This window comes from Lissotriton vulgaris, chromosome 4_1 (genome assembly GCF_964263255.1).
Source record: "Lissotriton vulgaris chromosome 4_1, aLisVul1.2, whole genome shotgun sequence".
Lineage (NCBI taxonomy): Eukaryota > Metazoa > Chordata > Amphibia > Caudata > Salamandridae > Lissotriton > Lissotriton vulgaris.
Genome location: NC_141691.1, coordinates 770,599,131 through 770,611,540, shown reverse-complemented (window position 1 = coordinate 770,611,540; position 12,410 = coordinate 770,599,131). Strand labels below are relative to the sequence as shown.

The 12,410-nt window shown below is 46.1% G+C and overlaps 1 protein-coding gene across 4 annotated transcripts in view; it reads left to right on the top strand.

Moving 5' to 3' along the window:
- The window catches only part of KDM1B (lysine demethylase 1B), a 725,553-nt gene that overhangs the window by 246,821 nt on the left and 466,322 nt on the right, over positions 1-12,410 (top strand). For all 4 annotated transcript variants that reach the window (XM_086965107.1, XM_086965106.1, XM_086965105.1 and 1 more), the window contains one exon: positions 7,714-7,892. In XM_086965107.1, coding sequence (XP_086821233.1) covers positions 7,714-7,892 — 179 coding nt within the window. The remainder of the gene's footprint in view (positions 1-7,713; positions 7,893-12,410) is intronic.

The following is a 12,410-nucleotide window of genomic DNA, read 5'->3' as shown; positions in this document are numbered from 1 at the left end:
ACCTCTCCCGGTATCCGCCACCCACAAACCCTACAAGAAACACTCCTAGGGAAAGGGAATGTGAAGGGCCGACTCTTACCTCCAGGGGGCGGCGAACCAATGTGGACTCCCCTAACTTCGGAACTACTCCTCTCTCTATCTCCCCACAGGCGCCGTCGGTAACGCCGGTACATGGCGGACCGGAAGTGACCTTTCGTGACCCCAGAAGTGTGGAGGGTACTGAAGGACTGGAAGTGACCACACCTGACCCCGGAAGTCGTTCTACTGGATTCCGGCCGGATGGTAGAAAAGCCGGCGACTCGGAGGACTCGGGGTTCCCAGCAGCGGACTTGTGGCAGGAGTTAGCAGAACGCGGAGAACCAGCAGCGGAAAGCGGAGAAGAAAGGAAGAGCCGTAAAGAAGAAGAAGAAGAAGACGTTTGGTGTGAGGGCTGGTGGCGTCCTCAGGAGGTGGCTGGAGAGCGGCTGTAACTCGGAGGAGAGTTACGGCGGGGCACGTGAGTACCTTGTTACCTTTCTCCGTGTTTCCCCTTTGTAGTAGTGTACATAGCGTAAATAGTCTCCCGAACCACACTCACTGTACAAACGTGCAACGTCACTGTATAGAATTGCGCACTGTTTTCCCCTCCCGACCACACTCTCTACCCGCTACCCGTTTTTCTCTCTCTTATCTACCCTACCACCCCCCCCCCCCCCCCCCTCACGACCGTTTCACCCCTCTCACTTCCCGGTGCTGGTGACAGTACTACAAGGTTCGTTGTCCTCTGGACTAACCTCCCTGTCTCTTTCTATTTACCTCCGAGGGGCACACCGTTACCTACACCACGGAAAGACGACCTCAGCCCAGCAGCGGACATCTTACCGACGACTCCTCCCCGGAACCTCATCTCTACACCCGTACCTGGACCTCCACCCGGACAACTGTACTTCCTGGACTAATTTTCTGTCTAACCAATAAAGTTCTCGCTAATCATAGCGCACTTCATACGGCCTCCACGCCTGTTATTCCGGCCCGCCCTAACCCCCACTCCACACGGGTACACCCACTTCACTTTCAATAAAGTTGATACAGTACCTATTGCATACAAATCACCTTTGTACAGAAATGCTGAAATGTGTCACAGAAAAAATACTCACAGAAGTTCTGCTGTAGTGAGAGAGAGAGAGAGAGAGAGAGAGAGGACCAGCGCAGGGGAAACCATAATTGTCGTGACCCCGGTACCGACCCTAGAGGCTGTTAAAATGGCAAGCATTCAAAATGCTAAAGCATTACATCCACGATGGATTCAATGGGCTAACTCTCTCACTTCAACACATGCAAGAATTTCCTCCGCCGAATGAAATAATGCCTCTAGATTGATATGAATTTATCATTTATACTGATGGATCTGCCCAGCCGGCTGTAGGTACGAAACACCAATATTCTGCAGCATGTGCATGCAGGACAGAAAGTTTCTCTCTGAAAATGCACATACACAGTCTCTATCAGAGTATGGTGCAGCTGCCTGAACTAAAAGCCCTGATACTGGCACTACAAAATACGGATCATGAATTCCCCACACTTCTGGTGCGTGATTTGTGTTACTGTGTCCAGTCCTACAATGAATATTTACATTATTGGGGCCAGAATAGATTTAGTGATTTCAAAGGTTGCACAGTGAAACACAAGATGCTCTGGGAACAAGTGGCGAAGCTGAAGAAAGGCCTGCCATGGGCTCATGTCATTCATACATTGAGTCTTCAACGTGTTGGTGGTCACATTAAAGGGAATTGACTGGCGGAGGAAGCTGCCAAGGCAACAGTACACACTGCTGCCATTGGTGCAATAACGCGCTCTAGCACAAGGATAGACGGCGCAACCATGATAGCTGTCGATTGCCACTCGTAACAGCTCAGCTCTTCAGATAGGGTTTCCACTCAAGTACTCCTGCAAATTAGGTGTGCAAAACATTCTGTATGCTCAAATTCATGGAGTGCGGAAAGAGTAATACCAAACACTGATTGTAGATTGGGATTAATACTAGCTGCACATGAGGGTTTGGGTTCAGCACATGCATGGATCTCTGCTACAGCTTCATTACTAAAGCAGGGCTATTTGTGGCCAGGTTTAACTAAACAGACCAAGGACCTTGTACTCAAATGTGACATGTACCAACAGATGCAGAGCTCCACCGTAGCACGTCCACCACAAACACCTTTATTGATCTCCGACAAATCTCTTGCATGTGTCTATACGTATCAGTGCGGCCTCTTACACTCTGATGGGGCTTACAAGTACATCTTGGTGGAAGTAGATTCATGCTCTATATTCTTGTGGGTTTGCCTCCAGCTGACGCTCAAACTATTTTGAAAGATTTGCGAGTCTTTATCGACACATACGTAATTGGCACACTGCACTCTGACCAGGGCTCAGCGTTTAGTTCTCGGGCTTACAAAAAAGCCATGGGAAGTTTGGGTGTGGCCTTGCGATACTCCTCCCCCTATCATCATGAGGGAAATTCGGTAGTCAAGAGGGAAAACCCTGACTTAAAGCAATTCTTAACAGCAAGGATATTCGGCTTGAGGGGTAGTTGGGCCAGTCACCTATATCGGGTCCAGAGGGCACTTAGCATGCCAAGAACATCCCTAGGGCGTCATACACCTTATGAGCGCATGTTCGGGGGTAAGAGTGTGAGTTTCTGACCTCAATAGTGTCAGCACAGTGGCGACTAAAACCCCATTTGAACTCAATGTTCTTTTGGCTGTATTACAGGACCTTAAAGAATACCAAGCTTTACAAAGCAACATCCAAATAAAACGCACTGCTACTGGGGAAGTGAAAACTGTAATGGCTGGACCTGCCTGAGTCCCTGAGATTGGGGACCTGATAAGAGAGAAAATTGTGGACAAGAAAGAATTTTGGCCATCCTATAGAGCACCGTACCTGACCCAACTGGTGAAGGAACCAGAACTGTCCTTCTGCCTCTTACCTGGCTGCCAAGACAAAAGGTTTGTCTCAATTTATCTGATTAAGCCACATTATGTGGCTTATTCTCAACAGTAGGCCATGTGGGGTCCTGGGTAGCTGCCGCACTCCTCTAGCTACTGTACCGGAAGTGCAGATTGAAGCTTTAATACGCTCTGAAGACTCCACTTTCCAAAGAGAAGCTGTGAACGGCAATGAAATTATGCTTCTCCCTATTGAAACAACTACAACCATACAGTCAACAAGTACAGAAATTTCAATTCGAAAAATTGACGTCTATGTCAACATGCCACAGATAGTCATCCCCCAGTTCTTCAAAACCTGCTGAGCTGCCAAGAATAGCACGGCGTCAGGCTACTTCGTGCATTATGGCGATTTCTCATTGGATCCAAGTGAACCTGAATCATTGTCTGAAAAGACTTACTTTATTGTTCTCCGGATACATCTATGGATTACAATTCGTTCACTTTTCCTGGTACTTTGGATTGATATAGTAAATGTCTTTTTCCTACTTCTGAATGGACGCTTTCTTCCTGAACGCTATGTAGTGCAACTTGTGAACTTGGTTCTTAAGCCACATGCATCATCACACCGTGAAATAAGAGACTTGTCCCTGGTGAACATTACAGCAGTTCCAGTTCCTGAAGGAATTTTAAGGGACAGGGTATCATGTGGTACATATGGTCCTACTGAATCTTTGAAAATTCCTTATTTGTTCAAACTTCTTTAAATGACATTATCACCTCTAGTACTTTCCCTGATGATTGGGACATTGAAACTGTGCATGATTTGCTTTTAGATTTAGAACAATCAGCTGCATTTTCAAATGATGAATTGTATGATGGTACAAGTAATTTGGGGGACATATTCTGTTACCAGCATTATGGTCACCATTTTTTTACCTAAAGCTAGTATCTCACGTGCTGTTTATTATTACACATAATGAGAACACTGCCTAACACCGCTGAAAGGTAGTTCAAAGACTTTTGCACAAAAGTTTGCTTATGTTTTCGGGTTTTGAAACATCAGATCCAGCCTCGTATTACTATAGGTTTGCACCTGCAAAGAAAAATATGCTAACAAATACCAAGCTAATATACTCTGCTTCCTTTATTTCCCAACTGTCTACACAGCGTTTCGACTTTTGGAAAGACACAATAGACAAAGTCTATCTGGGGACAAAAGATGGGCAGGTTCAGGGGAAGGAAGCCTTATTTAGAGCACGCCTCATACCACACCAAATGATTTACCTGAAGAAGACAGTGCAGCAAACTTCATGTCTAGGTATAGCAAAAACAAAGGATTTGAACAACCCTCATTTGCCTGAATTCTCACGTTTTGAGAATTGGTAGCACTTTACACACTTTAGTGAGATACACTAGACACCATGATGCGTAATGGTTCTTTCAGGTCTTCGGACCCCAATTCGAAGGGTTAGTTGGTTTGGCCTGTAGACACAAACAGGTGTCTGTCTAGGTTCATGGGTAACACCGAAGGGTTTATTATCAATAGCCCTGATAAAAGTATTGCACAGACAGAACACTAGGGGGTGGTGACGTCATATAGTTTTGGGAAGGTATGGCTAGATTGACTAATAAACAACACTGTCCCAGGTGAAAAAACACTTGTCCTTTCTTTCTGATGACATGGATCTCAGGTATTTTTACTAGGTCCCCGGAACCTACGTCAAAAACTATTTTTGTGTAGAATATATAATAAGCTGCGGAAGATTTTGCAACAGGAAGCGGCTGAGTTGCATGAAATTGATAAGGTTAATTTATAAAAGTCTTTGGCTATGGTTGACAATGGTATGACCACTTTATCAATCAGAATTCACTGGGCAACATAATATCTTCCGCAATTGACATAATACAGCAAAACATGTATATATTGCAACATGGACAGTTGCACTTACGGTCAATAGTAATACTGAGCTGTGTGTTACAGACATTACATTCTGGCCATGTGCCATGGTGTTACTTCAACCGTACAAGTCTGTTTTCAGCATACGATCTAACAGACAGACCGATAACAATGGCGCAAAGAGATGCGAAATAAACCATGTTGCACATTTAAAAATTAGACCAATTACTTTAAACCGTGGCTGAAACACCATCCACTGACTGGATAACCCATGATTACATCACCCTACTGGTCACAACCTTTCAATTACAATATTGTCTCTAATACCAAAAGGTAGGCAGATATGAAGTGCTAGGGGAAGGATCTGTGCACAAGTATTGGGATTTACCGTTCAGATTTGGTTGCAAGAATGGGGACACAAGACTTTTTTCCTAGTGGCTCTGACTGTGAAGATACTCGAAGCGGTTCATTGGTTTGCAAGGACATTTCTCTCAATGGAGCATGCAATGCTTTAATGGCTAACTTGTGTTGTGATCTGAAGGGATCCCCAGCTGCTGTAATTAATCCTGTGTTCAGGCTGCTCTCAAATGGGAGCCATTTGATGCTGAATGATCAAGGTTGCTGCGAAATCGAACCAGGCATCGCTTATCTAGTGACGGTTAATTCCATAGTCCATTGTTGTACACAAGTACTGTTTCCACCTGCCCGCACAGTTAGAGAGGCAGTGCTATGGCCTTCGATAAATGTTTCCAGCAGAAAATTTGACTCCCTAAGCAAACCGAAAGCCATACTTTTACAGAAGGTTGTGGCCTTAACTTCAGCCAAAGAGACGTTTGATCTTCAGGTTGCAAGGTCTTCTTCTGAGATGCGGACACTACTCCACACTAACTTCCTGCTTCATTTTGGGGAAATGGTCCATCGTATCTATAGCATATCTGGTACTAAATGAATAGTGCACTTTTTATAATATATCGGTTCTGATTTGGTTAGCATATTCTGATTTATATCATCTTTCAGACACTCCCTGTTGGGAAGCCTTTTTGGAGGGCTCCCACTTGTCCTGCTACTTGTGGAGGTAATACTGATTTTATTATTTCTGCTCTTCAATAAACATCCCATTTCAACTCTCAATGAAGACAGCATACAACACCTCCCTGAGCAGCCGCTGTGGCAACTGGATGGAATCACCTTTGCTCCATTAACATGCTATGAGGTGCCCCTCTGGGAACATCTGCGGATGTGGGCAACAGCAATGTTGTGTCTTACACTCTGAGCATGTAAACAATTAGCCTTTTCCGTGTGTGAACAATTTGGCCTCATTTTAAAACAAAATGTACTAAAGCTGCCTTTTCTAGGCACCATGGCTTTCTGAGTGCTTGAGATCCCAAATAATATAATGACTTTTAATACTTTAAATGTATATTTTATTGGGAAGCCTGCTTGTAGATACTTTTAACCTCATGCGCGCTATTTGAATTCAGCACGTATGCTGAGATTTTAAAAAACCCATGTTACATGACGAGCTGGGCTCGTCATCAGCGTGCGAGGAGGCTACACCATGACGAGCCCAGCTCGTCATCAGTGTGGAAGGGGTTAAAAGTAGTTTTTTTGAATGTTTTTAAAATTGTCTGCCAGCTTTTTAGATAGCTTTTTCTTAGTATGAGGAGTGGGTGTTATATTTCCGAATTAGGCCCATGTAGCGAAGCAGCTCATTTCTTACATTGTCCTCACAAATAACATTTCCAGCTGTGACCGTTTGCACATATTTGCACACACGACAATGTTGGATTTGTTTCTCTGAAACTAAACTTGTTTTTTCATCTAGCGTCGCACAACATTATCACAACACCCTAAACATTATGTACAAGGTCTTGTTTCCAACTATATAGAAATGTCATCACTATCTTCATCCACGGTGCGACAGGACTATCTGCATTTTTATAACATCACTAATCTATGCGTACATCGCAAGGCTGCTATTATTATAAAAGATGGGCATCCCAATAGTTTATTTGAGGAGGTTCTTCAGCTGATACTGAGGGTCCTTGCATGGTGAGAAATCACCACACAGCAACCTGACATCTCGTGAGGGGTGTCCAGTTTATGACCAAGACGGGGTCCTTAACTATATCCATCAGGTAACTGGGTCGGCTCGTCCCTTGGGGGGGATTCTTGGCTCTACACTTACACATACTCTAGGTACACTTAGAGTAGGGTTCGCATAGTAGGAGTACGCTAGATTACTGCCTTGTTTATATGCCTGCATATATACAATTGTTTAGCACCATGGTAGAACTATATCTACTATTTATGCTCTTGCTGCTTGTAATCACTGTTCATATGTTTCTGTCTACTAATCATTGCAGCACACATATTTTATGCAAGAATAAAGTTGGTTCTATAAATATAATTGAAAACGTCCCACTGTGTATTTTCTGTATATTTCTCTAAGAATAAGTAAACACGAGTGTCCGAGGGAAAGGTTCTGTACTGTTTCCACTATTCCTGAGGGGGTCAGAATTGTCATGTTCAGTGGTTGCCAGAAACCATTCGCTCCCTCGTAGGTTAGGGGGACTTATGGTGGCACGGTGAGCTAGCTGGTCTATAGGCTGACATATCCTGCAGGTTGTGCGTAATCAGTCTCGACACCAATCCCGTAGTTTATGTTGTCCGAACAATGCTCGGGTCCTATGAATTAACTACACAACATCTGTAGCTTTTGTTAGGGATTCATAATTGGATATGTAGTGGCAACAGTTGCATTGCATCTCCTCTGTTTTATTGGTATTTCCTCTCTAATGGAAGCAGATGTAAACAGTGTCATTTTGAGTAAAGTGGTTGCTAAACTAAGTAAGATTTGAATGACATTGTCTGTTTTTACTGCAGGGATGAATCCGAACTTCCAGCCCTTCTACCAACCTAATGAATGTGGGAAAGCTCTGTGTGTCAGACCGGATGTTATGGAACTGGATGAGCTCTATGAGTTCCCAGAATATTCACGAGACCCTACCATGTACTTGGCTCTCAGAAATCTCATTTTAGCAATGTGGCACTTAAACTGCAAGGTAAGCAAGACAGCAGTGTAATGTTGAAAGTCAGATACTGAACTATGTTTGAAATTAGCCCTTGTTTCTCTGTTACTAAAAGTAATTTACAAAATTAACCCCTTCCTCACATCGAAATCTCTTCAGCAACATATTTATTAGCTTCAATCAATCAATCATTTGGAAAGCGCACTACATACCCGCGAGGTTCTCAAGGCGCTGGGGATGAGGGCGGGGGGCGGGGGGGGGGGGGCGCTACTGATCGAACAGCCAGGACTTGAGTATCCTCCTGAAAGTCAGCAGGTCTTGGGTCTGTCGTAGGCTCAGTGGGAGGGTGTTCCATGTATTGGCGGCAATGTGGGAGAAGGATCTCCCGCCGGTGGTGGTTCTTCGGATGCGCTTGACGGTGGCGAGTGAGAGGTCGGCGGAGCGTAGCTGGTGTTTGGGGATGTAGAAGGAAAGCCGTCTGTTGAGGTAGGCTGGGCCGGTCTTTTGGAGTGCTTTGTTTGCGTGGATGAGGAGCTTGAAGGATATCCTCTTCTTGACGGGGAGCCAGTGCAGCTTTCTCAAGTGAGGGGTGATGTGGCTGTGTCGTGGTACGTCGAGGATCAGTCGTGCCGAGGCGTTTTGGATGCGTTGTAGTCGTTTGATAAGCTTGGTCAGGGCTCCAGTGTAGAGGCAGTTTCCGTTGTCGAGTCTGCTGCTGATGAGGGCCTGGGTAACTGTCTTTCTCGTATCTGTAGATATTGCGGAGCATGTGGAGGATGTTGAAGCAGGAAGTGTAGACGGCGTCAACTTGCTTGGTCATTGAGAGCGTTGAGTCGAGGATGAGTCCCAGGTTGCGTGCGTGGTCAGTGGGTGTCGGGGCTGCCCCCAGTGCCATCGGTCACCAAGAGTCGTCCCAGGCTGAAGGGTTGGAGCTGAGGATGAGGACCTCCGTCCTGTCCGAATTCAGCTTCAGATGGCTGATCTTCATCCAGTCGGCGACGGCCTTCATTCCTTCGTGGAGTTTGGCTTTGGTGGTGATGGGATCCTTGGTGAGGGAGAGGATCAGTTGAGTGTCGTCCGCGTAGGAGATTATGTTGAGGTCGTGCTGTCGGGCGACGCGTGCGAGCGGGGCCATGTAAATGTTGAACAGTGTTTCATTATTGCATATTTCACATAACAAAATTATATTATTCCATTAACACGCTTTGTGTTACAATTTTAAAAAAAATCCGATAAATTGTAGAGCAGGTCACATGAATACAAAATTATAAAAACACACTAACATATCCTCTGTCAGACATTCCACATAATACTCTTTCTTCCATTTGTTCACACATTCACATATTTAAAAAACCGTCAAAGACTCTATATTCTTATTGCAAGGGTCACTGTTATATATCCATGCCTCTAGTGTAAGATTACTTTCGTTGATGTTTCATTAAGAATAACATGAATATTGGAGGAGTTCTTTACTTTCTTATTTTACAATCCACAATAAATTGTTCATAGTAACTTCAAAAGGCATGTATTTGGTGTTCTGATAGATACATCTGCCAGTGGATTCCTCACCTTGTGAATATCCCCCTTCGTCAGCAACGTTCGGAAAACTCTTTTGTAGCACGCCGGCGTGGACGACGTCACAGGAGCACGGCATCGCGCGCGACTCCGGCTGACGTCACCGACTCCTTATTAGGCCTACATCAACGTGATGACATCAGTTCCCTTTTTTCCGCACCGTCGACGCTAACGGTTTTTTGGGATCTCTAGTGTTATAGATAGTAACTTTGTTGCTATTTCTGTGTTATTGTATCTTCTCGAGCCACTGTCTTTCGCCGAAGATGTCGTCGAAGAAGACAGGGTTTAAGCAGTGCGGATCGTGTGCCAGTATGATGTCCATAACCGATCCGCATGATGATTGCTTGTGGTGTTTGGGCTCGGACCACGACGTCGGAGGCTGTCGTTCCTGTTCTAAGATGAACCCGAAGGCTCTGCGAGAACGAGAGGCTAAACTCCTTCTGGCCAAGGTAAAGGGAAAGGATGCCAAGAGGCCTTCGAGGTCAAGATCCAGACGCTCGAGGTCGAAGCCGAAGCTGAAATAGAGGTCGAAGACGAGATCGAGGTCCCGGTCGGAGTCGGCGTCGAAGTCGGCTTCGGGGCCTGCTTCGGGATCCTCGAAGAAAAAACATAAGAGGAAGAAGCATAGTTCGAGGCATCATTCCGGCAGGGAGTCGGATTCAAAGAAGAGGTCTTCATCTCGTAGGCATCATAAGGACTTCATGTCTCCATCACCATTTCGTGAGCCTGAAGGTGAGGCCTCGCCCTTTCAGTCTCGAGGGCCATATCCGGATCCGGGTCCGGATCCGACTCTGGATCCGTGTCAGTCTTCAGCACATGAGGAAGAAGACGATGAAGATACTCAGGCTCTGACGACTCTGGTGCATCACCCCGAAGATCAGGAGGGTCATGAAGGAACGGTTTCGCTGCAGCCTCCTCTTGGGCAGCCAGTGGGTTCGTACCCTCCATTTCCTGGTCCTGGACAGGACCCCTCGCATTTCCTAATTGCAATGTATGGCGTGTATGCCAGGGCAATGTACCCCGCTGGTGCACCGGCTGGTCCCATGGGTCCATTGTCTTATAACTTGGGCGTCCCACAAGCATACGCCCCGGCCCCTTTTATGCCGTTTTTACCGACGCCATATCCACCATGGCTTGGTTCGGCACCGCCGAGGTCATCGACTCCGCGCACGGCTTCGCCGGCTCCGGAGCGACCTCTGGATCGGATTCGGGATTCAACGCCTGTTCCAGCTTCCCATCCTAAGGCTGCTCCAGCTCCTAACTCAACACCGGCCCCGGCCCCGGCTCCGTCGGAGTCGCTACCGGATCCGACGACTTCGGTTCGGTTGGAGTGGTCGAGGCGTAGAGCATAGCGTCTCTTGGAAGAGAAGGAGTATGAGTATCCAGAAGTAGAGGAAGGAGCACTTCAGGATCAGGATGATTATTTTGAGGATCTGCATAGTGCAAGTGGTTTGGAATTTTCACCAGAGTAGGGATTGCCTGCAGTTTCTAATGCACCCTCTAAGGATGTGGCTCCATACCACGTTGTGATTAAAAAGGCTGCAGATCTGCTGAACTTGACTTTGCCTTCTGTGGAGTTTAAGTCTAACATCTTGACTGAGGTTCTACATTCACCTTCTTCTGTTGTTGAGCCGACTCTCCCCTTCACTGAGGCTCTTACTGAACCAATAATGGAAGTCTGGAAAAAGCCCTTGTCTGCTCCTGCGGTGTCTAGGACTGTGGCAAGACTCTATAGGGTGCGACCTGGTGATCATGAGTTCTTAACCTCCCATCCTTCGCCAGAAAGTCTGGTTGTTCAGGTGGCTTGTTCTAAGAAGTCGGCTGGTGTTTTCCCCCAAGTTCCAGGGGATAAGGACTCGAAAAAATTGGATCAGAATGCCCCAAAAAATTTCTCGTCAAGTAGCATGGCCTTGAAATCTACGAATGCTACTTGTCTGCTGGGCAGATATGTGCACGCTTTGATGGACTCGGTTAAGCAGTTGTCATCTAAGCTTCCGGAGAAGGACATGAAGAATTTCAATGAGGTTGTATCTGACACGCAGGCTGCAGCTCGCCAGGTGATTCAGTGTGGCATGGACACGGCGGACTCTGTGGCTAGAATAATGGGTTCATCAGTCGCCACTAGGAGGGCCGCTTGGTTAAAATAGTCTGAATTTTCATCTGATGTCCAGGCTGCTCTAATGGATGTGCCTTTTGTTGGCACAGGCCTTTTTGGGAAAAAGGTTGATGCTGCCTGTGAGAAGGTGGCCTGATATGCAGTGCTCACTATTCTAGTGAACACTATGTATCAGTCCAGCAACCCTTATTGATGATTGGTTGTAAGTCAACCTTATAGACCAGCTATCCTAGTAGCATGGATACGAGCAGTCTAAGGCTAAAGACTCGAGAGGGCGTGTTAAGCCAGCTGTTATACCACACATATACCCCTTGAACACCCAGTGAAAGGACACCACACAAGTGTTATGAAAATAAACAGTGTATTTATTAAAATCACAACAGCCCTGTACTCTTTATGAGGACAGGGTACTAAGCACAACACAAAACTCTTACGAAAATACTTAAGTTAGCACAGTATATACAAATGCCCGAGGGGCACGGAAAACCATATACTCAGAAAGTGGAATGCGAAATTACTAGCAGGTAAGTACAGTACTAATAGGCTTTGGAATCGCTAGGACTTGACTATAGAATCGTTAGATTACTTCTAGGAGACCCAGGGGACTCGGGTGCAGAGTGTGCACTCTCACGCGTGATGCGGGACAAAGTCTATGGTAGCTAGTAAAGACAAAGTTAGTGTTCTCGGGCGAACCCGACCTGGTAGGAGGAAAACGAAAGTGGATTCTGACCCTTGGATAGTGAGGCTATGCTGGGGCACCGAAATGCCGAAGTTACCTAGCCCTGGGGCTGCAGCTGCATAGGTCTCAAAAGACGTCAGGAATCCTCGTAGACGGACCAGGAGCCTGGAAGGAAGATGCT